The 22,031-nt window shown below is 37.7% G+C and overlaps 1 protein-coding gene across 1 annotated transcript in view; it reads right to left on the reverse strand.

Annotated features, from left to right (window-relative positions):
• Nucleotides 1-22,031, reverse strand: part of LOC128636591 (complement C4-B-like) — a 216,847-nt gene that overhangs the window by 55,903 nt on the left and 138,913 nt on the right. Inside the window, 4 exon segments of the mRNA XM_053689585.1 lie at nt 959-1,127; nt 1,818-1,919; nt 3,245-3,401; nt 4,645-4,720. Of these exon segments, the coding sequence (XP_053545560.1) occupies nt 959-1,127; nt 1,818-1,919; nt 3,245-3,401; nt 4,645-4,720 (504 nt within the window).

A 22,031-nucleotide genomic window follows, 5' to 3' on the forward strand; every position in this document is an offset into this window, starting at 1 on the left:
AGAAAGTATGATGGAGGAATGAAGGAAGGGGAGATGGAGGTAGAGAGAGAAGGAGAGTAGATAGACGATAGGATGGAGAAAAAGAGGGAAGATGGTGGGTGGATAGAAAATAGTATGGAGGAAAAGACAAAAAAAGTAGGGAGTAAAGCGAAGATGGAGGGAATAGGGGAGGGAAATGGTGGGCGGATAGAAGGTTGGATGGAGAAAAAGTAGTAAGAAAAGAGGGAGGGAAGGGGAGATGGAGGAAAAGGGGGAGGGAGGATATAAATTAGAACAGAGAGAAAGATAGAAAGATAGAGGGAGGGAAGGGAAAATGGAGGGTGAAGGTCATGGAGGAGGAGCGTGAATAAAAGGTAGAATGGAGGAAAGTAAAAAAGTAAAGAGGGAAGTGGAGATTAAGGGACAGGGGCAGGTAGGATTTTGGTGATTATATAAGGTAGGATGGAGAAAGATGAAAGGAGGGAGGAAAGAAAGGGGAGATGGAGGGGGGAAAAGGAGGGAGGGAGGATAAACGGTAAGATAGAGGAAAATAAGAAAAGAGAGAGGAAGCGAGGGAGGGAAGGTAAGACAGAGGAAGAGGTGGGAGGTAGGAGGGTGGATAGAAGTTCCGTTTACTAGCAGTCAATGTATGTCTATGATTAAGACATTCCAATGCCAAAACGCGTAAGACAAGTCTGCGATGTTGTTCTTATGCTATTTTAGCCAATTGTATTTTTTTTTCCCATGAATAAAGCAGTTAATCTTATGCCTTGAGACTTGCTGAGTTTTCCTTCTTTTTGGTCTATCCTGGGTGGATAAAAGGTCTGATGGAGGAATGGAAGGAAAGAGGGAGGGAAGGGGAGATGGGGGAGAGCAGTATGTAATAAAGGAGGTAAAGAAGTTGAGAATAATGGAGAAAGGAAGGTAAGGAAATGAGTGAGGACAAATATTGTAAGTAAAGAAAAAATGTGCTACTCACTTGTGTCTTCCTGTCCAATATTCATAAGCAACCTAAAGGCTTTGTCTTTAAGTGTTGAGTCCACAGAGGTGAGAGTGAGTGCGTACGCAGTGATAGCAAGTGGGTACGGTTCAGAGAGGGAGTCCAGGTTATTTCGCAGATATTCATTTGCTTTACTTATAATTTTCTTCTGCAAAATGGGGAGAGAAGACAAAGGGGTAGATTTATTAATGGTCGAGCAGAGCTGTAGCGAATCATGTCCGGTCGACCTCGCTAAATGCAGACAGCATATGCACAAGAATTGCTGGTAAAATGCTTGTGCAATGCCACCCCCTGCTCACTGGTAGCCAACTGGCCACTAGCAGGGGCCCACAAGGAAAAATGGGGGAAAGAGAAAAAAGCAGAGAGAGAGAGATAGAGATAACAGGAGAGCGGGAGAGAGGGAGGTGAAGAAATGTAGAAGAGAGAGAGAGACAGGGAGGAAATGGGGAGAGAGAAAGAGAGAGAGAGGGAAGGAGAGAGAGAGAGAAAGAAGAGAATAAAGGGAGTCAAAGAGAGAAGAACGAGAGAGAGGGGACAGATAGGTGATAGAAGCATAATAGTATTTAAGAAAAAGGTAGATCCTTGAGACTCAAGAACGCACAAATATTTTATAGGTAGAGGAGGTATATACAGTGATCAGAGCTTAAGTGGAAGAGAAAGACTGGATGACTGGAGAATTGACGTTAAAACAGTGGAGGATAATTGTCAGCTGGAAATAGCCCAAATATAAAAGGGGAGGGATAAAGAAATAAATTATATTGGTAAAACTCCCATCCCTGTGAAATATAGACAAACATTAGACCCTATAAGGCATCAGTATGATGAGATCACAACGTACCACTTCTTCAGAGTTTTCAGAGAGAGATTCCAAAGAATGATGGAGGGCGATCGTCACATAGGCCGTGAGAGAGATTCCAGCATTTACTCCATCAACACCACCCTGCAAAAGCAGAAGGAGAATGAGAAGGATACAGTAGGAGAAAAAGAAGAAAAAGAGAGAAAAAGAACTCCCTAGAATGATCACTTGTCTCATAATTGGACATATGACCTTACATGTACTGTACTGTATGCATTATGATAGGGAGATCTGCTGGAACCCACTTCATACACTTCTTCTGAAGCTGGGGGTACCCTGCCTCTCTATCTGCTGTAGGCATTGAGAATGACATTCTGCAAATCCCTTGTCTATTGTACAAAGGGGATGATATAATGTGTGACCACACAGCTGTCTTTTATCACCAGTAGTCTGATTCCTGGATCTAGGCAGTAAAAAAAATTCCCATAATTCTGTCCCCTTGCAAACAAGAGGGGTGAATAACCTCTCATTTGAAAATAGAGAATGTCTTTTATACCGGTCACCCAGGTTTATATAATAATGGAAGTTTCTTTTTTTCTCTAGAAAAACTTTTTTGGATAATACATAAGGTAGGATTATGAAACTATGCATCTCTCTGTCAACAATAAATTCATATAACTTTACTACACCTCATTGTAAACAGGAAAATCCACTCCTTTATATTAGGATCATGTGACCCTCTAGATATTCCATGTTGGATGTGGCAATAGCAGATACTTAAAACCAATACATATCAACTTTAGTTTGAAAAAATAGAGAGTATAATATGTGTTTCTTTGTAAATCATGCGGTTATTTGAAAAAGGAAAAAATTATTTTCAAAAGTCCAAAGGTGTTGAATTTGAAGTGCTTTCTGATGGATTGGAATGTTAGTGTCAAATTATTCTTATGCATGGTATAATGGGGGTGCAAGTATGCCGCAAGCACATGTGAAAACGTTGTGACAAATGGGTTTGAATTTAAAAACCTTGTGAAAAGCTATTCAGCTCCTTTTAACAAACTCCCGCAAATCTGGTATTGTGGCTAGGGGACAGAAATGCGCTGCCTGCGTTTAATGCCTCCCTGTGCTTGTGCAATTGTCTGGACTAGTCTGGAGGGACTGGCGGTTGGACTAGTCCAGGGTGATTGCAAACCACCAGCTAAGAGCTGGGGTATAGGTTAAGATGTATTGATAGATAGATAGATAGATGATAGATAGATAGATAGATAGATTAGACAGACAGACAGACAGACAGACAGACAGACATATAGATAGATAGATAGATAGATAGATAGACAGACAGATCGATTAGACAGACAGATAGATAGTGAAAATGACAGATAGACAGATAAATAGATAGATAGATAGATAGATAGATAGATAGATATAATTGACACGCAGAGAGACAGAGGATTTAGCTTCCTTTTCACCTTCATATCTGTGTGGATTACAGATAATATCTCTCGGAAGCTTCCGTCTGTATTCTGCATGGTGGTGAGATACTTTGCTGAAATACGGATGTCTTCTACGTCCACACCAATGTATTTGCGAGCAAGAGATAACACTTTTACAACAAAGGCAGTAAGCCTATATAAGGAGACGAAACGGAGAACGTGAACAATAGAAAGGAAGGAGAGGTTGCATATATGTGAGTTTGTGCGTGTGTGCGCATGAGCATTCATATGTGTTTGCATGCATGTGTCTGTATGAGTTTATTGTGTGTCATGTGTGTAAGTACTTACGTATATGCAAGTGTGTGCATGTGTGTATTTGCATATGTACATGCAAGTGTTTGTGTGTGTAGGAGTCATGTGTGCACATACGTCTGTGTGTGCTTCAGAAAGAGAAAAAGGGATGGATGAAAAGAAATTAAAAGAGTGTGAATGAAATATCTGATTACAACAAGGGGGATTCTAGATTTGGGGCCAGATTACAAGTGGAGCGCTAAATATTGCTTTTGTGAAAGCGATATTAGCGCTCCACTGAGTAATATCAGCGCACAATAAAGTGCGCTGGTACAACAAGTTGATGTGAATGTGAGCTTGCCTTCACATTGCTAGGAAGCATTTAGCTCACGAGAGCGTGCTTCCCTAGGCTCCAATGGAAACCTCGTTCTGATGCCATCAGAGATAGCACAGAACCTAAGCGCAGCGAAGGGGGTAAGTAGCGCAGCGATGGCAGCAATATTAAATAAATGTATACAGTACATATATACAGTATTTATGTGTTAATAGCTGCATATACAAATATTAACACATAAAAACAGTATATATGTATATAGTGCGTAGTGCAGATATTTTATTAAAAAATAGAAATACTAAAATTTGAATTTTTTAATAAAATACACACCACTGTATTTTGGGTTCATTTGGGGCACATTTATAAAATTAACCAGAGATCTGATCTCTAGTTAATTTTATAAGCGCTATTTGCTACTGCAAGCGTGCGGTAGCAATAACCAGCCACTTGTAATGGCTGGTTATTTATCTTGTGCCCGCAAACGTGCAAATTTGCCCGTTTGCGGGCACGCAATAAATTAGCACTCCACTTGTATTCTAGCCCTTTATAAATAAAAACATGTTAATACCCTCTCCTCATTTACCTGTCTTCTTGCCCTGGGTACTGCTACGGATATGTATATAAATGACTAGCTTGTAAATCTATGGCTGGTGGCACCTTTGAGAATGGGGGGGCTTTGTGAAGGATTATGGGTGATCTCAGTTCCTCCAGTACCCCCTAAGACTTGCCACGTTAAGGTAAAAATGATAAAGGATGAAATAAGATAAGACAAGAGAATTAAAGTATATTTTTATTGCATGTTTAATCTCACCATGTACTGCTCCTTCGTTCAATCCAGGCACCATATGAACCATCATTCTTTCTGAATTGTAAAATCCTCATATAGCCTACAGAGTGCAAGAAACATTAGTGGTGCTTATTCTCTCTGCTCATAAAAGAAAAAAAAAGTAGAAATCATACTTCTATTTCTATCTCCAACCTTTGTTGAAACCTATTTTTTTTCTTTCTTTTTTTTCTTTCATTATTCGGGTAGAGCATGTGATTTTAAACTGAAACGTTCCAACGTACCTCTATTATCTAATTTATTTTGTTCTCATTGTATCCTTTGTTGGATCTAAAATGTAATATTACCAAATGCAAAATTTTGCATTTAGGATTCAAAAACCCAAAGGACAATTACTACAGTCTCAATGACACTTTACTGAGCGTAACTAAAGTGGAACGGGACTTGGGAATTATTATTTCAGATGTTTTAAAATGTGTTAAACAATGCAGCAGTGCAGCCAGTGCAGCCAGTATAATATTTGGTTGCATTGTTAGAGGTATTAGTAGCAGAAATAGCAAGATTATTATGCCACTTTACAGATCACTAGTTAGACCTCATCTTTAGGGATGGGCGAATGTTTCTAAAAATTCGAAATTTAAAATGAATTTTGATACATTCGTTCGTTCAAATCGAATTTCGAATGTTTATATAACATTCTAACATTCTATTTTCAAATTTTCGTTTTCGAATTTTTCAATAAAATTCGAAAATATTCGTTCGAATAATAGAATGTTTAGCTATGTATTCATTCAATTTCAAAATATAATATTCGAATTCGAATGTGACATTCGAATTTGAAATAGTATTTCTAGTCTAATACTGTGTTTTATAAATGTAATATTCAAATTCGAATGTGATATTCGAATGTAACATTCGAATTCAAATGTAACATTTGAATTCGAATGTGACATTCGAATTCGAATGTGACATTCGAAAACTGTAAATAACATTCGAAAAATGAATTTTTAAGAATATTCATTCTTATCAACATTCTATTATGTAAATCGAATTTCTACAATAACATTTGTTCTAACATTCGAATTCGGATATAAACACATTCGCCCATCCCTACTCATCTTGATTATTGTGTACAGTTCTAGAGACTGGAGACCATGGGCTCCATTTATTAAGCAGCGGATACTCCTTCTGAGCCCTATCGTTTCAGGTCCGCCTGAAACAGAAGTTAAGAAGCCACGATCATAAGACCGCTGCTCCTTAAATTCTCCGCCACCACTGAAATAATCCCGATCCAATCCAATCAGGATGATTGACGGCCCCTGCTAGCAGCCGACTGGCAACCAGTAAGCACCAGAAATGCTTGATGCAATGATAGTAATCACCAGAAATGCTTGTGCAATGATAAATGCATATGCTGTCAGCATTTAGCGAGGTCAAGCGGACATCATTCACTCCATCTCGCCTTTTAATAAATCTACTCCCATATCTCTAGAAGGATATAAATAAACTTGAAGCTATCCAAAAGAGGGATACTTAACGGGACAGTCAACACCAAAATTTGTTAACGCCTTTACCACCCATTCCCCAGCTTAGCACAACCAACATAGTTATATTTATATACTTTATAACATTTAACATCTACATTTTTTGCCTGCTTCTAAGCCACTACAGACAGCCACTTGTCACATGCTTTTTTATTTGCTTTTCACAACAGGAGACTCACTCCTGTAGGTTGTAGATCACACTGCACTAATTGGCTAAAATGAAAGTCAATAGATAATAAATAAAGTCATGTGATCAGGGGACTGTCAAAAGTGGTAATCACAGAGGTAAAAAGTATATTAATATAACTGTTGCTTATTCAACACTGGGGAATGGGTAATAAAGGGATTATCTATCTTTTTAAACAATAACAATTTTGGAGTTGACTGTCCCTTTAAATGGTACATGGTCTAAAAAAATAAAACAAAAAAAACTCTAAGCTGTCGGCATTTAACATTGTACAAGCATTTCTAGAGAAATGCTTGTGCAATGCCGCCCCCTGCACATTTGCGACCAATTGGCCGCTAGTAGGGGCTGTCAATCATCCCGATCGTATGTGATCGGAATGATTGCTGTCTGCCTCCTCAGAGGTGGTGGGCGAATTAAGGAGCAGCGGTCTTTAGACTGCTGCTTCTTAACTTATATTTCCGGTGAGCCGTAAGGCTCGCACGGAATAAGCAGCATCTGCTGTTTCATAAATCTACCCCTCAATATGTCAAGTTTAGAGGCGGTAAGGGAAAGAGGCGACACGATAGAAACCTTCAAATATATTAAGGGATAAAAAGGTTCAAATGAAATGTGTATGGGTGCATTTCAATTTCAAATCAAAACATGTCTGCAATATACTTCCATGAGAAAAATACTGTGATGGCTTGTGCACAAGTATTCAAACACGGCACCTTCTAGAGAGTCAGCAATGGCTTGTGCACAAGTATTCAAACACGGCACCTTCTAGAGAGTCAGCAGCGGCTTGTGCACAAGTATTCAAACACGGCACCTTCTAGAAAGTCAGCAATGGCTTGTGCACAAGTATTCAAACACGGCACCTTCTAGAGAGTCAGCAATGGCTTGTGCACAAGTATTCAAACACGGCACCTTCTAGAGAGTCAGCAGCGGCTTGTGCACAAGTATTCAAACACGGCACCTTCTAGAAAGTCAGCAATGGCTTGTGCACAAGTATTCAAACACGGCACCTTCTAGAGAGTCAGCAGTGGCTTGTGCACAAGTATTCAAACACGGCACCTTCTAGAGAGTCAGCAGTAGCTTGTGCACAAGTATTCAAACACGGCACCTTCTAGAGAGTCAGCAGCGGCTTGTGCACAAGTATTCAAACACGGCACCTTCTGGAGAGTCAGCAATGGCTTGTGCACAAGTATTCAAACACGGCACCTTCTAGAGAGTCAGCAATGGCTTGTGCACAAGTATTCAAACACGGCACCTTCTAGAGAGTCAGCAGTAGCTTGTGCACAAGTATTCAAACACGGCACCTTCTAGAGAGTCAGCAGCGGCTTGTGCACAAGTATTCAAACACGGCACCTTCTAGAGAGTCAGCAGCGGCTTGTGCACAAGTATTCAAACACGGCACCTTCTAGAGAGTCAGCAATGGCTTGTGCACAAGTATTCAAACACGGCACCTTCTAGAGAGTCAGCAGTGGCTTGTGCACAAGTATTCAAACACGGCACCTTCTAGAGAGTCAGCAGTAGCTTGTGCACAAGTATTCAAACACGGCACCTTCTAGAGAGTCAGCAGCGGCTTGTGCACAAGTATTCAAACACGGCACCTTCTAGATCGTCAGCAATGGCTTGTGCACAAGTATTCAAACACGGCACCTTCTAGAGAGTCAGCAATGGCTTGTGCACAAGTATTCAAACACGGCACCTTCTAGAGAGTCAGCAGTAGCTTGTGCACAAGTATTCAAACACGGCACCTTCTAGAGAGTCAGCAGCGGCTTGTGCACAAGTATTCAAACACGGCACCTTCTAGAGAGTCAGCAGCGGCTTGTGCACAAGTATTCAAACACGGCACCTTCTAGAGAGTCAGCAATGGCTTGTGCACAAGTATTCAAACACGGCACCTTCTAGAGAGTCAGCAGTGGCTTGTGCACAAGTATTCAAACACGGCACCTTCTAGAGAGTCAGCAGTAGCTTGTGCACAAGTATTCAAACACGGCACCTTCTAGAGAGTCAGCAGCGGCTTGTGCACAAGTATTCAAACACGGCACCTTCTGGAGAGTCAGCAATGGCTTGTGCACAAGTATTCAAACACGGCACCTTCTAGAGAGTCAGCAGTGGCTTGTGCACAAGTATTCAAACACGGCACCTTCTAGAGAGTCAGCAGTAGCTTGTGCACAAGTATTCAAACACGGCACCTTCTAGAGAGTCAGCAGCGGCTTGTGCACAAGTATTCAAACACGGCACCTTCTAGAGAGTCAGCAGCGGCTTGTGCACAAGTATTCAAACACGGCACCTTCTAGAGAGTCAGCAATGGCTTGTGCACAAGTATTCAAACACGGCACCTTCTAGAGAGTCAGCAGTGGCTTGTGCACAAGTATTCAAACACGGCACCTTCTAGAGAGTCAGCAGTAGCTTGTGCACAAGTATTCAAACACGGCACCTTCTAGAGAGTCAGCAGCGGCTTGTGCACAAGTATTCAAACACGGCACCTTCTAGAGCGTCAGCAATGGCTTGTGCACAAGTATTCAAACACGGCACCTTCTAGAGAGTCAGCAATGGCTTGTGCACAAGTATTCAAACACGGCACCTTCTAGAGAGTCAGCAGTAGCTTGTGCACAAGTATTCAAACACGGCACCTTCTAGAGAGTCAGCAGCGGCTTGTGCACAAGTATTCAAACACGGCACCTTCTAGAGAGTCAGCAGCGGCTTGTGCACAAGTATTAAAACACGGCACCTTCTAGAGAGTCAGCAATGGCTTGTGCACAAGTATTCAAACACGGCACCTTCTAGAGAGTCAGCAGTGGCTTGTGCACAAGTATTCAAACACGGCACCTTCTAGAGAGTCAGCAGTAGCTTGTGCACAAGTATTCAAACATGGCACCTGCTAGAGAGTCAGCAGTGGCTTGTGCACAAGTATTCAAACACGGCACCTTCTAGAGAGTCAGCAGTAGCTTGTGCACAAGTATTCAAACATGGCACCTGCTAGAGAGTCAGCAGTGGCTTGTGCACAAGTATTCAAACACGGCACCTTCTAGAGAGTTAGCAATGGCTTGTGCACAAGTATTCAAACACGGCACCTTCTAGAGAGTCAGCAGTGGCTTGTGCACAAGTATTCAAACACGGCACCTTCTAGAGAGTCAGCAGTGGCTTGTGCACAAGTATTCAAACACGGCACCTTCTAGAGAGTCAGCAGCGGCTTGTGCACAAGTATTCAAACACGGCACCTTCTAGAAAGTCAGCAGTGGCTTGTGCACAAGTATTCAAACACGGCACCTTCTAGAAAGTCAGTAGTGGCTTGTGCACAAGTATTCAAACACTGCACCTTCTAGAGAGTCAGCAGTGGCTTGTGCACAAGTATTCAAACATGGCACCTTCTCGAGAGTCAGCAGTGGCTTGTGCACAAGTATTCAAACATGGCACCTTCTAGAGAGTCAGCAGTGGCTTGTGCACAAGTATTCAAACACGGCACCTTCTAGAAAGTCAGCAGTGGCTTGTGCACAAGTATTCAAACACGGCACCTTCTAGAGAGTCAGCAGTGGCTTGTGCACAAGTATTCAAACAAGGCACCTTCTAGAGAGTCAGCAGTGGCTTGTGCACAAGTATTCAAACACTGCACCTTCTAGAGAGTCAGCAGTGGCTTGTGCACAAGTATTCAAACACGGCACCTTCTAGAGTCAGCAGTGGCTTGTGCACAAGTATTCAAACACGACACCTTCTAGAGAGTCAGCAGTGGCTTGTATGACACTAATTCTTCAGAAGCAATACACACCACGGCCTGCTCTCTGAGAAGATCTGGTGTTTGAATACTGGTGCAGAAGCCCTCACTGGATATTAGTTCTGTGCATTTGGATCCTTCGTGAGTATCCGAATGCGGAAATAAGCAGCCGTTCGTTCCCTTCGGATATTTTCATAGCCAGATTGATTCCTGTAAAAGATTCCCCCCCCCTCTAAGATCAGTGCAAATCCAGATCTTAGAGTGGGGATCTTTTACAGGAATCAATCCAGCTACGAAAATAGGTAACACACGTTCTAATTTACTCCTAATATCAATTTTCTTTGTTTTCTTAGTATCTTTATTTGAAAAAGCAGGAATGTATGCTTACAAGACGGCCCATTTTTGGTTCAGGACCCTAATTTTCATAAAAAAATGTCAGCCAGTGACGTATGTGAGAGAGATATTAAACACAACATGATCTGTCATGTATGCTTGATGAAATAGCTGCAATTAAACATTTGTTTCATGAATAATTAGTAAAATAAAGCCATTTTAATTGATATTGGAACTACAAGGAAATATGGTGGGTTGCAATGTTGGGGGGGGGGTATTGTATTTTTTTTACAGGTAAAAGAGCTGATTACTTTGGGGCAATGCCCCGCAAAAAGCCCTTTTAAGGGCTGGTAAAAGAGCTGATTACTTTTTAATTTAGGAATTTTATTATTTTGGGGGGCTTTTTATTTTATTAGGGGGCTTAGATTAGGTGTAATTAGCTTTAAATTCTTGTAATCTTTTTTTATTTTTTGTAATTTAGTGTTTGTTTTTCTTTGCACTTTAGTTTAGTTTATTTAATTGTATGTAATTTTAGGTACTTGTAGGTAATTTATTTAATTAATTTAATGATAGTGTAGTGTTAGGTTTGATTCGCCTAGATTTAGAGTTTTGCGGCCGCCGTAAAAACCAGCGTAAAGGGCTCCTAACGCTGCTTTTTACCGCCCGCTGGTATTTAGAGTTTACTTACCGACACTCAAAAATTTCATAACGCTGAAATCATTACCGACAACCCAGACCCAGGAGTTAACATCTAACGCGAAAATAAACATCCACGAATCACAAAACAAATATTACACAAAGTACACTTACACTCATACAAACACTACACTATATTTATTTTTCATTTTTCATATTTTCACGTCAAAATAGAAAGGCTCAAAGTTACGATATCTCGGGTGTTAGAAAAAAAACCAACACAAATCCATCTTGCCATTGACTTACATTGACAGACGGGAACAGACACTCATATAGCTACATCTAACTAATAAGATTATCACATACATACACTCATCGATGCATACAAACAATATACACCACATTACATACACAAAGAAGATTTTGATTACGAAATTAACACGATTTAGCTACTTTTTCACACAAGACCATGACGTCACTCACTTTACGCTCAAAACAAGTCTTGGATTTTATTTACACACAAATTTTTCTCATCCATTGACTTCTATGGGGAAGACGTGCTCGTGCACGAGACAGACAGATTTACCTAAAGCACGGAAAAAGCGTAGACAAGAAAACTCTAAATACCAGCGCTAGAATTCTGAAACTAACTCATGTTTTCCTGCGTTAGCCCCGCTATGACAAATAGATCAAGAAATGGCTATTTCCCTATGGAGTTATGGCTTTTACTTATGGGAAATTCACAACAACATTAAATTGTTTGATACTTTTTCATTACATCAACTACAAATCACCATCACTAGTAACAAACATTTTCAACAATTACATCAGATTTAAATGGACAGAAAAATAATTGGAACATTTCAGGATTCACAAACAGTAGACAATGGGAAACACCTCTCATTTACCTTTAGTATTGCATTTCATTTATTCAACTCATATGCTTGCAGCAACAGCATATCTACATAGGCTTAACACATGATCATTCATGGATGCACATACATTACTTTTATCATTCACTCATACATGTGCATTCAAATGATGGGGGAAAAACACATTACATTCTCTCTAGGAATCAGGAAACATAAAATAGTGATTTTACTGTCCCTTTAACATCATGATTCACTCACAATATACCATTAGGAATTACGTACAACAAGAACATCAGTACACCAGATTACAGATGTCACTTTATGGGAAGGAACAACAATGCCAGACCGCTATATAGAAGTCAGCATATGTGGGACACAATCACAATATATACGTACATGTACATAACACGCATCACCCATCACGCAACCACAAAGCACACATTTAGATTTTATTCAGCACACAATAACAATGTAGCACAATACAACAACACAATGAGGATTTCAGAACTACATAGGCAGGTTAATAATATGATGACGTCATTAGAAGATTCAACCATACACATTACAGCTTTAGGACTGTACCGCCCCTTTCAGAACTTTAGCACTCAATACTACAATACTACATATACGTAAACAACAGTTTGGAACATCATTATTATGGCGATTTTAAAGGGATGCGTACTAAATATTGTCAGCTCGCAAATCACTTATATATACAATACTACAGATGACAGCCGGAAGTTCGGAATTATTAGTGCGATTTTAATGGGACGCGTACAATATTGACATCTCGCCAATCACTTATATATACAATACTACAGATGACAGCCGGAAGTTCGGAATTATTAGTGCGATTTTAAAGGGACGCGTACAATATTGACATCTCGCCAATCACTTATATATACAATACTACAGATGGCAGCCGGAAGATCTTCAGTATTATTGTGATTTTAAAGGGACGCGTACAATATTGACATCTCGCCAATCACTTATATATGCAATACTACAGATGACAGCCAGAAGTTCTGAATTATTATTGCGATTTTAAAGGGACGCGTACAATATTGACATCTCGCTAATCACTTATATATACAATACTAGAGATGTCAGCTGTTACTTTATCGTTTACAAACAATATTGCAGCAACATTGATCGATCACATTCTATGTACACATTATACACAAGTATGCACTTTCATTCATGTTAGCGTGGACGTTTGCTTTTTACTATAAGATTACGTTTATTAAGTATTTATTACGCATATGAACAAACATTACGAAGATGCACTGTATGTGTGATATTTTACACTTTCACGTTGTGATTCATTGGGGGAAAACAAAATTTCAGCAAACACCTAAAAAAACGCCCACTTTGAAAGCATTCGCGCCGCTCACATACAAACAAGTGAATACAATCAGCAATCATTACAAACTCACTACCATTGGACTAATTGCACTATAAATCCCCCAAACAACATGGCCAAAGTATCCCTTGTGATCGACATTGTATCAATTCGCTTCTGTGTTTTTGCATACCTTGTTACTCCTTGTGTTGTGTTTGCTCTGCTGTTTGGCTTTGTGCTGCTAAGCTTGGCAAATATGGATGACGATCTGATAGACGCTGCTGCTGGAGCTGTTGCAGAAGTAGCGGTTAATAGAATCAGGCGGGCTCAGCGGCTCCAAGAGAGACGAAGGGCTCATTGGGTTAGAGGTCCTCGTGTTTACAGGGTGAGACCCACCTTGGAAAACATGAGTGACTTTGAGGTTTATGACAAGTTTAGGCTCAATCGCGAACAGCTCATTGGCCTTTACGATGTTCTTAGACCTCATCTGGAGCCACGTATACAAATAAGGACTGCTGTCCCTGGTATCACTAAGATGCTAAGTTGTCTATACGTCCTGGCCTCCGGGAGTTTTCAATCAGGAGAGATGTACATGCATGGCCTGGCTCAAGGTACATTCTCGGTGGTGTTTGATCACTTACTGGGCACCATGGTACCTATCAGTAAGCATTACATAGGATTCCCTCAGAATGATGGTGATTGGAGGCGCCTGAAGAGGGAATTCTTTGCAATAGCTGAATTGCCCAATGTCTTGGGAGCAATAGATTGCACCCACATTGCGCTGCGTGCTCCAGCCGATGACTTGCCATTCCGAAATCGCAAACATTTCCATAGCCTCAACGTGCATTATGTTTATGATGCACGGATGCGGATTATGCAGGTGTGTGCGAATTTCGGTGGGGCTTGTCATGATGCCCGCATCCTCTCTCTGTCGTCCCTGTGGCGGCAGTTTGAGGAAAGACAATTTCCACCTGGGTATCTCGTTGGTGAGTATTTGTGCACAACATGGTTAATTAGTTAGACAATTGCCACTGTAGTCTTAAACTGTTGTTAGTGTAATGTGCAGCTATAGGATGCAATTTAACCATTTCTTTATCTTTCCGCAAATGTCTAGTTTTAGCTCCAAACAGATATGTAGCATGTCTTAGCTGAAATGGTCAGATAGAGAATGCAATTTAACCATGTCATTGTCTCTTTCCGCAAATGTCTAGTTTTAGCTCAAAACAGATATGTAGCATGTTTTAGCTTAAATGGCCAGATCGAAAATGCAATGTAACCATTTTGTTTTTATTTTAACAAAGGTCTGGTTTATGTAAAATACGCATAGGTAGCATGTCTTAGCTGAAATGGTCAGATAGAGAATTATATTTAACCAGATTATTATTTTTCAATTAAAAATTTTATGTTATTGGATTTTCGTGTACACAAAAGAAATTTTTTGGAATATAATTTTAATTTTTATAAAATATTTTCATTTTGTTATGTTCATAATTTATAGGTGATTCTGGTTACATGAGCTGGCCTTGGCTCATTACACCATTACGTAACCCTACTGATGAGGCCCAGGAGCGCTACAATAGGGCACACAAGCAGACTAGGGCTGTAGTCGAGAGGATGTTTGGGCTCCTCAAAATGAGATTCAGATGCCTTAATAGGTCGGGAGGAGCCCTCCAGTACAGCCCTAGGAAGGTGGCGAAGATCGTTATAGCCTGCAGCGTCCTGCATAATATTGCACAGTGGGCTGGGATGCTGCAGGTCGCCCAGGTGCCCGACGCCTCCTCCAAGATGAGGAGGACGAGCCTGTTCTAGAGGGGCCATTCCAGGACGAGGGGCTCAATGTCAGAGCAGACATCATCAACCGCCACTTCAGACGGTAAATAATAGAAGTTAGATTGGAGTATTTTCAATATATGTGAATTCTAGGGAAATGACAAGTAGAGAATTGTGCAAACATGTTAGGATTGTTCATCAAATGATTCCAATTTTTACATTTATTAATATAAGTGATGCTCTGGTCATTGGGTCCTGTAATGACTTTGCCACCTGGCTTTTAAAGACAACATCAGCTGGTAAGTATAAATGTATGGACTGTGGCTGGCAGGAATTTGGCACAAAAATACATCATATGGCATACATTTTCCAAACTAGTATTTAGTTTACACATTACTTAAATTTTGCATACTCAGAAAGGGATCCTCTAGCAAGACTATGGTTCAAAGTCAGATTCAAAGTCACACATTAGAGGTTAGGTCTGCTCAATATGACTCATCTTCACACTTGATTGATAGAACATAACACAAGATGCTACAAACGCTTAGTAAGCTAGTGACAGAAATTGTTTCAGAAATAGGGGGTGGGAGAAGGGTGCAGAACTAATTCACATACTTGTATTAATTGTTTGATTCACACCTTTTCTGCCATTAGGGAGATGACTTCATCTAAAGACTGAAAGTGAAGAATTCAAGACTGAAAGTGAAGAATTCAAAAATGAAAGTGAAGAATTCCCAGACTGAAAGTGAAGAATCCAAGATTGAAAGTGAAGAATCCAAGATTGAAAGTGAAGAATACCAATGGGATCATGTCTGGCATTGTCTTTCAAATGTGCTGACCTGGAAAACCATACAAAGACACGTTCACATGGTAAGTGGCAACAATTTGATGGATTTAGGCTGTGGAGGCACCCTATTGGAGACACTTAGATTATTTTTTTTTTTTTAGATGGTATTTTACAATCCTCTATTTTGGAAATGATGAATAAGACACCTAATGAAGATAAACTGTTATTTTCAAGAGAATTGACTTTCAAAGACCTTGCATAATCCAGGTTGGTTTGCCCAATGCATGCTAGTTAAGAATCACAGGAGGAAGAATGTTAAAAATTAGGAAAAGATACATGTCCTATATTAGAAGATTTGTAGCTTACATACATTACCCCTACTTTGTGCTACAGAGGAATCAAATTCTGAACAATCAGACAAAGGAATACATATTATAGTTGATATAGAGGTATTATTTGAAGGGACATGAAATATTACATTTATGTTCAGCATACATATATAATTTTTTTTATTTCAAATGTTATATGCATTATTTTGTATAATTTTAAATGCTGATATTTACATGTAATATTGATTAGACAATATAATGGTATTTTAAATGATGGATAGGTATAGATTTCATGTATGAATGTTTTTTATTTTTTATAAAAATATCTTTCGAAATATTTTAAAAATGTTAGAGCATAGACACAAGATGATTTTAAAGTTATTTGATTTAATGAATATTTTAAGACATGTGTGTATGAAATAACTAATGTTTATTATTTTATTTTTTTCAGAGTTTCATCTGTAATGAATTACACTTGTTCTTTTTTTTTTTTTTTATTTATTTTCTTGTCAATAAATATTTTTTAATACTAAACATTTATTTTATATAAAGAGCATCTTTTTAACAAACAGATTATAATAAATATATCCATCTAATCTGACAAGTAAAAAAAATAATTGACTCTCATGACTGGTAGTTGACTATTTGACAAGCACATGCCTGATATAAAATTATGCCTCATGGATTGAATTAATAATCGAAAATCCACTTTTTCAGATAATGTTAAAGTCAAGTATCTTTTATAAAATAATTTGGGAGTTAAATCCATCGATGCTTTTATTGTGTAATTTATAGATGGTAAAATTTGTAAATGTTTATGAGGATATGTAGTCTGAATTCGACATAACAACTTTGTTCTTTTCACTTTTGAGAAAGGAAAGTGGTTAACTTACATTAAAGTGACAGTGTAGTTGAATGTTTAATTTGTTTTATAATATCTTGTATCTTCCTTAGGTATACAAAAACATAATTCTAATAAATATAGTTTCAAAATTATTTTATATGTTTAAAATGTTAAGTCAGTTAATTTCATATTTAGCACAAGCTAGTTATTGTATGCCATATTGATTACTTTTCTGTTCTATTGGAGTCATTTGAAGGCTCATTTAACTATAGCTAGTTTGTAATATAATTTCAAAAAATTATTCATCTTACCTCTTGGTTAGATATCACATATCTATATGTATTTTCATTCCCCTTTAGTTTATTTCTACAATGTTAACTCCACATATTCCTAATGGTTTGGTCCTTAAAGGGACATTCCAAAAAAATATCAGTTATTGAATTTTACACAATACAAATTTATTTGAAAACAAATTTTAATGTACTATTATCTAATTACATTCAGTCTTTAAATATCCTTTGATAAATAAATATCAATGCACATGGCTTAGATAATGACATAAGGCATCTATGTGCAACCAACAATCATCATCAAAAGAGCCTATCTAGCTATGCTTTTCAGCCAAGAATATAAATTTTAAAAAGCTAATGAGATAATAAAACTAAATATGAAGTTGTTTTAATATTCTATTATCCATTGAAATCAGTAAAGAACATATAGCTTAATGTCCCTTTAAGCTGAAGACGGCTAAATACAGCCATTAGAATATATTTCATTCACAGTGGGGAAAACAATCCAGAAGGTAATATAAATATGCTTTAGTCACATGTTATACTAAGTTTGAGAAAGGGAGGTGCATAGGTTTATGATCTTTCAAGCATTATTGGGAAATGTCTCCTTAAAGGGACATGAACACAAAATATCCTTTTGCGATTTAAAGAGTGTCTTTTACTTCTATTATCTCATTATCTTGACATACTTTTCTTGAAAAGCATATCGAGATAGGCTCAGTAGATGAAGATTGGTGGATGAACAGAGATGCCTTATGTGATTGGCTCAACCATGTGCATTGAAATTCCTTCTGTTAAGGATATCTAAATAAAAAGATAAATTGAGTTACATTTTAAAGTCTAAACATTTATTCTCTCTCCAGCTCATCATTTTTGTAAATATTTGGTTGTAATGTCTCTTTAAAAATAAAGACGCTATTGCACAATAACATATGTGAGCAGTTCAGACAAATACAAGCTCGAGGTTTATTTACTAATAAGAAACAAACGTGTAGTTTAACATTTATAAACAGATTATCCATGTTACGGACATTAGAACCAGAAATTGTGCATTTCAGAAATGTTGTGTGGGAAACGTATCTTGCAACACGAGATTCGCATCTTTACACATTCTAGTCTAATGTCACGCAATAGCACACAATCGATGTGCATTATAAATACATTTAATAGAGCAATGTCAATACTTCACAATAAGTCACGAAATTGATTTAATGAACAATAAATACATACAATGACAAATGTGTATTAATCCAACGTATTTGTATTAAAGAAACAGAACGATATTAAACCTAGAAATGTCTACAACATTTAATAATGTGACAGTATTAGATTTTTACGATAATTGAAACATTAATATTTAACAGATCACGTATATTAAATCTGCGTCACACATCCGCATAACAGGCCCATGAGTTAAAAATAAGTCTACATGAAAAATGTAGTAACAGCACCACCAGGAGGTATGTGTATGGAAGTTACTAAGATATGAAACATTAAGGAACGGCCAATCAGAGTTCATCACACAAACATAACTTAAGTCAGGATGCTCTCACAGACATGATAACAATATTTCAAAATTTTATCCAATCAGATGTACAGATAACATGTCACATGGTGCATCTCATGTTTACTGCACAATATAAAAGTCCATTACACGTTGCCATCTTTGTCAGTTCTCTAATACCTGCTGGTGTATTTTGTAATAATATATTATAAATATATATATACGCAACTCGGCAGGCATGACACCTCCCAGGTTCGCCATGCAGGAGAGTACTGCACTGGTCCACGCAGTCCAGAAGTTTTATCCGCAGCTGTTTGGGAACCAGAAGAAGTTGACAGATGCGCATGTTAAGAAGGCCCTCTGGGAGTCAATCACCAATAAGGTTCAATTGGTGAAGGGCGTCCAGAGGAGCCAGGATCAGATCATGCAGAGGTTCGGAGATATGAGGTTGCGCCTTCACAAAAAAGTGGACCTCATAAGGGAGTGGGTACAAGCCCATAAAAGAGATGGTAAGAAAGTTGATCCAGAATGGAAACTCTACCTACTCCCTTATGAGGTCACTTTATGCGACCTCCTCAGTCTCCGGGTCCCCAGCAGATTTCGATCCTCTCCATCCTCGGCCTCTTCTTCTTCCCTCACAGCTGCTGGATCCCAAACTCCGGACCCGGGGGCCAGTGCAGCTGCTTCTCCGTCCGGTGTCCTGGGAGGAGTTGAAATAGAGACTGAACAAGTTAAATATCCTACTTTATATAATATATTAATATTTGATTAGACTTTTAAGAAATGTGTAGATAGTCATATATTCAACCTATATAGATCTCACAACATAAGCTACATATGATGTTCAGATATCTGATTTAAGATTCGTCACACATGAAATAGGAGTGATGTTTCTTGCGCTCTCCAGAATATGCGTCACAGAGTGACAATGGAATTGCACATCCGTGAAATCCCTATCATCAGCCATTTCATACATTGACTATAGAATCATAACCCAGTTATAAATATTATTTTTTATTGTCAAATATTAACAAATATACTATTTCAATCTCGTAATACACCCAATTGAAAATATATCATAAGTCTTTATGAAATGATACTCATCACACTACTATATCCAAATCAATTCTGATTCACGGATGCGCAATTCCGCATAGAATCATTGCGCAATGATCACGAAAGATTGAATTGCGCACACACGTGAACATGTGTTTTGCTGTAACTGGCATGGCTTTACACATGTTGGTCAAATGTATATGTTAATTAGCATATATGTGAAGAATACAGTATCCTTATTTACAATCTTCTACATTATAAAAAATATACTAGCAAGATCAAAATAATAAACAATGAAATATAGATATCAATTGATGATAATGCAACAAGACAACAAATGAATTAAAGCTACAGTCAACAACATAAAGTTTGTAAAATAAGAATACAGGATCGATATATTGAGACATTAATTTTTGGAAACAATGAACTCATGTGAATAAAAATAGATTATTAGTTTGTCAATGTAAATGTATTTTAAACTTTTTTATCTACATGTCCTGATTTGTATTAATGATATCCAATCCTCATTGAATATTTTACAGATATGGATGTTGGTGCTGGACCCTCAGGCCCAGGTTCGTCAGACTATGGTATGTCTCATTTTAATTTCAATTTGTCTTAGAAACATGGACATAACATTACATAACACATTCACATTTATCGATATTTATATGGATACTCTAATTCTCTTTTCTTGTTATTTTAAATTAAGAATCCCGAATCAAAATTTGGATTACATTGTAGTACAAATCTGAAATTATGACGATTTGAAGATATCCCTTCTATTCTTGATATCTTCATTTTACTGTAAGATTAGTTTCATGGCCAATTTATATTCTGCCCCTGTGTAGTGCTTGTCATTTTTTGGATATATTTTGACAACAATCACACATTTTTGCATATGTTTCTATTTTAAAAATATACATTACATACGTTTTTGGGTTGTTATCATTTAAGGGACATGAAAACCAAATTTTAAATTTACGGATTTAGACACGTGATTTTAACAAATGTTTAAAAATCACAGGCTGGATTTTATTTTCAAATTAATCCAATTACACATTTTGAGCTTCATGTCCCTTTAAGAGAGGATAATTAAAGAATCTTGATGATATCCTTAAATTACATATTTTATTGTTATTGCATGCTCAATACCATTCATTACATCAACATATGGAGTCGACAATTCATTAACAGCAAAATTGTCAAATTAAGATATTTAAATATTAAAGGGACACTGACCACATATTATTTCTGTTGTCATTCACATAGAGCATGCAATGTTAATCAACTTTATTATTTACTCCTATAATCATATTTTCAACATTCTCTTGGTATCTTAATTTGAAAAGCAAGAATGTAATTTTAGATGCAAGTCCATTTTTGGTGACCAACCTGGGTTGTTCTTGCTGATTGTTGGATACCTTCAACGAGCAATATTTAATGAACCAAACAATTGCTTAACTGCATTAAAAAAATAAAAAAATAAAAACAAAGACAAATTTAGAATAGGAGTAAATGTAAAATTCAAAAATATTTTCCTTTTCGTTTTAAATCAATGTTTTTACAAAATTGAGGTCAGTGTCCCTTTAATAATCAATAGATTCATTCATCCTTATATTGTTTGGATGAAACAATATTGATATCTATATCACATATTCACTCTTGGACTTACTTTATAGATATAAGCATACTCTAACAGCACCATGATTACATATTTTGATGAATAATTTCTGTTTTGCATTGTGATCAATATGTGTTGTGTCCTAAACAAGATTACTGTACATTGCACAAATGGATTGATGTGACACATGGCTTGGGTTCGATTTGTCAACAGTTGTTATTCCAAATGTTGTTTGTGTGTATTCTTTTAAAAATATTGATCAATGGGTATATTTAGATATGCAATAGAATCATATGAGATGAATTGTCTGTCTAATATAGTCAGAAATTAAACATATGTTAAAGACATCTTTTTATTCAGAATAACCTTGATTCACTTATGCATTTATTCTTCAGATTAGTGCTCTATTGTTCTCATTTCTAAGTATATTATTCTGAAAAATCGATAATGAGGTGATTTAGTGATGTCCAAACTGTGTTCACTAATAGATATCTATATCATTCATAGCTATAGTTGTTTTGGGGAGCCCAGGGGGATCCAGCACCGACGATGAGATGCCTTCAAAGCATTCTGGTAAGTCCATTGACTGATTCATA

This window comes from Bombina bombina, chromosome 7 (assembly GCF_027579735.1).
Source record: "Bombina bombina isolate aBomBom1 chromosome 7, aBomBom1.pri, whole genome shotgun sequence".
NCBI lineage: Eukaryota > Metazoa > Chordata > Amphibia > Anura > Bombinatoridae > Bombina > Bombina bombina.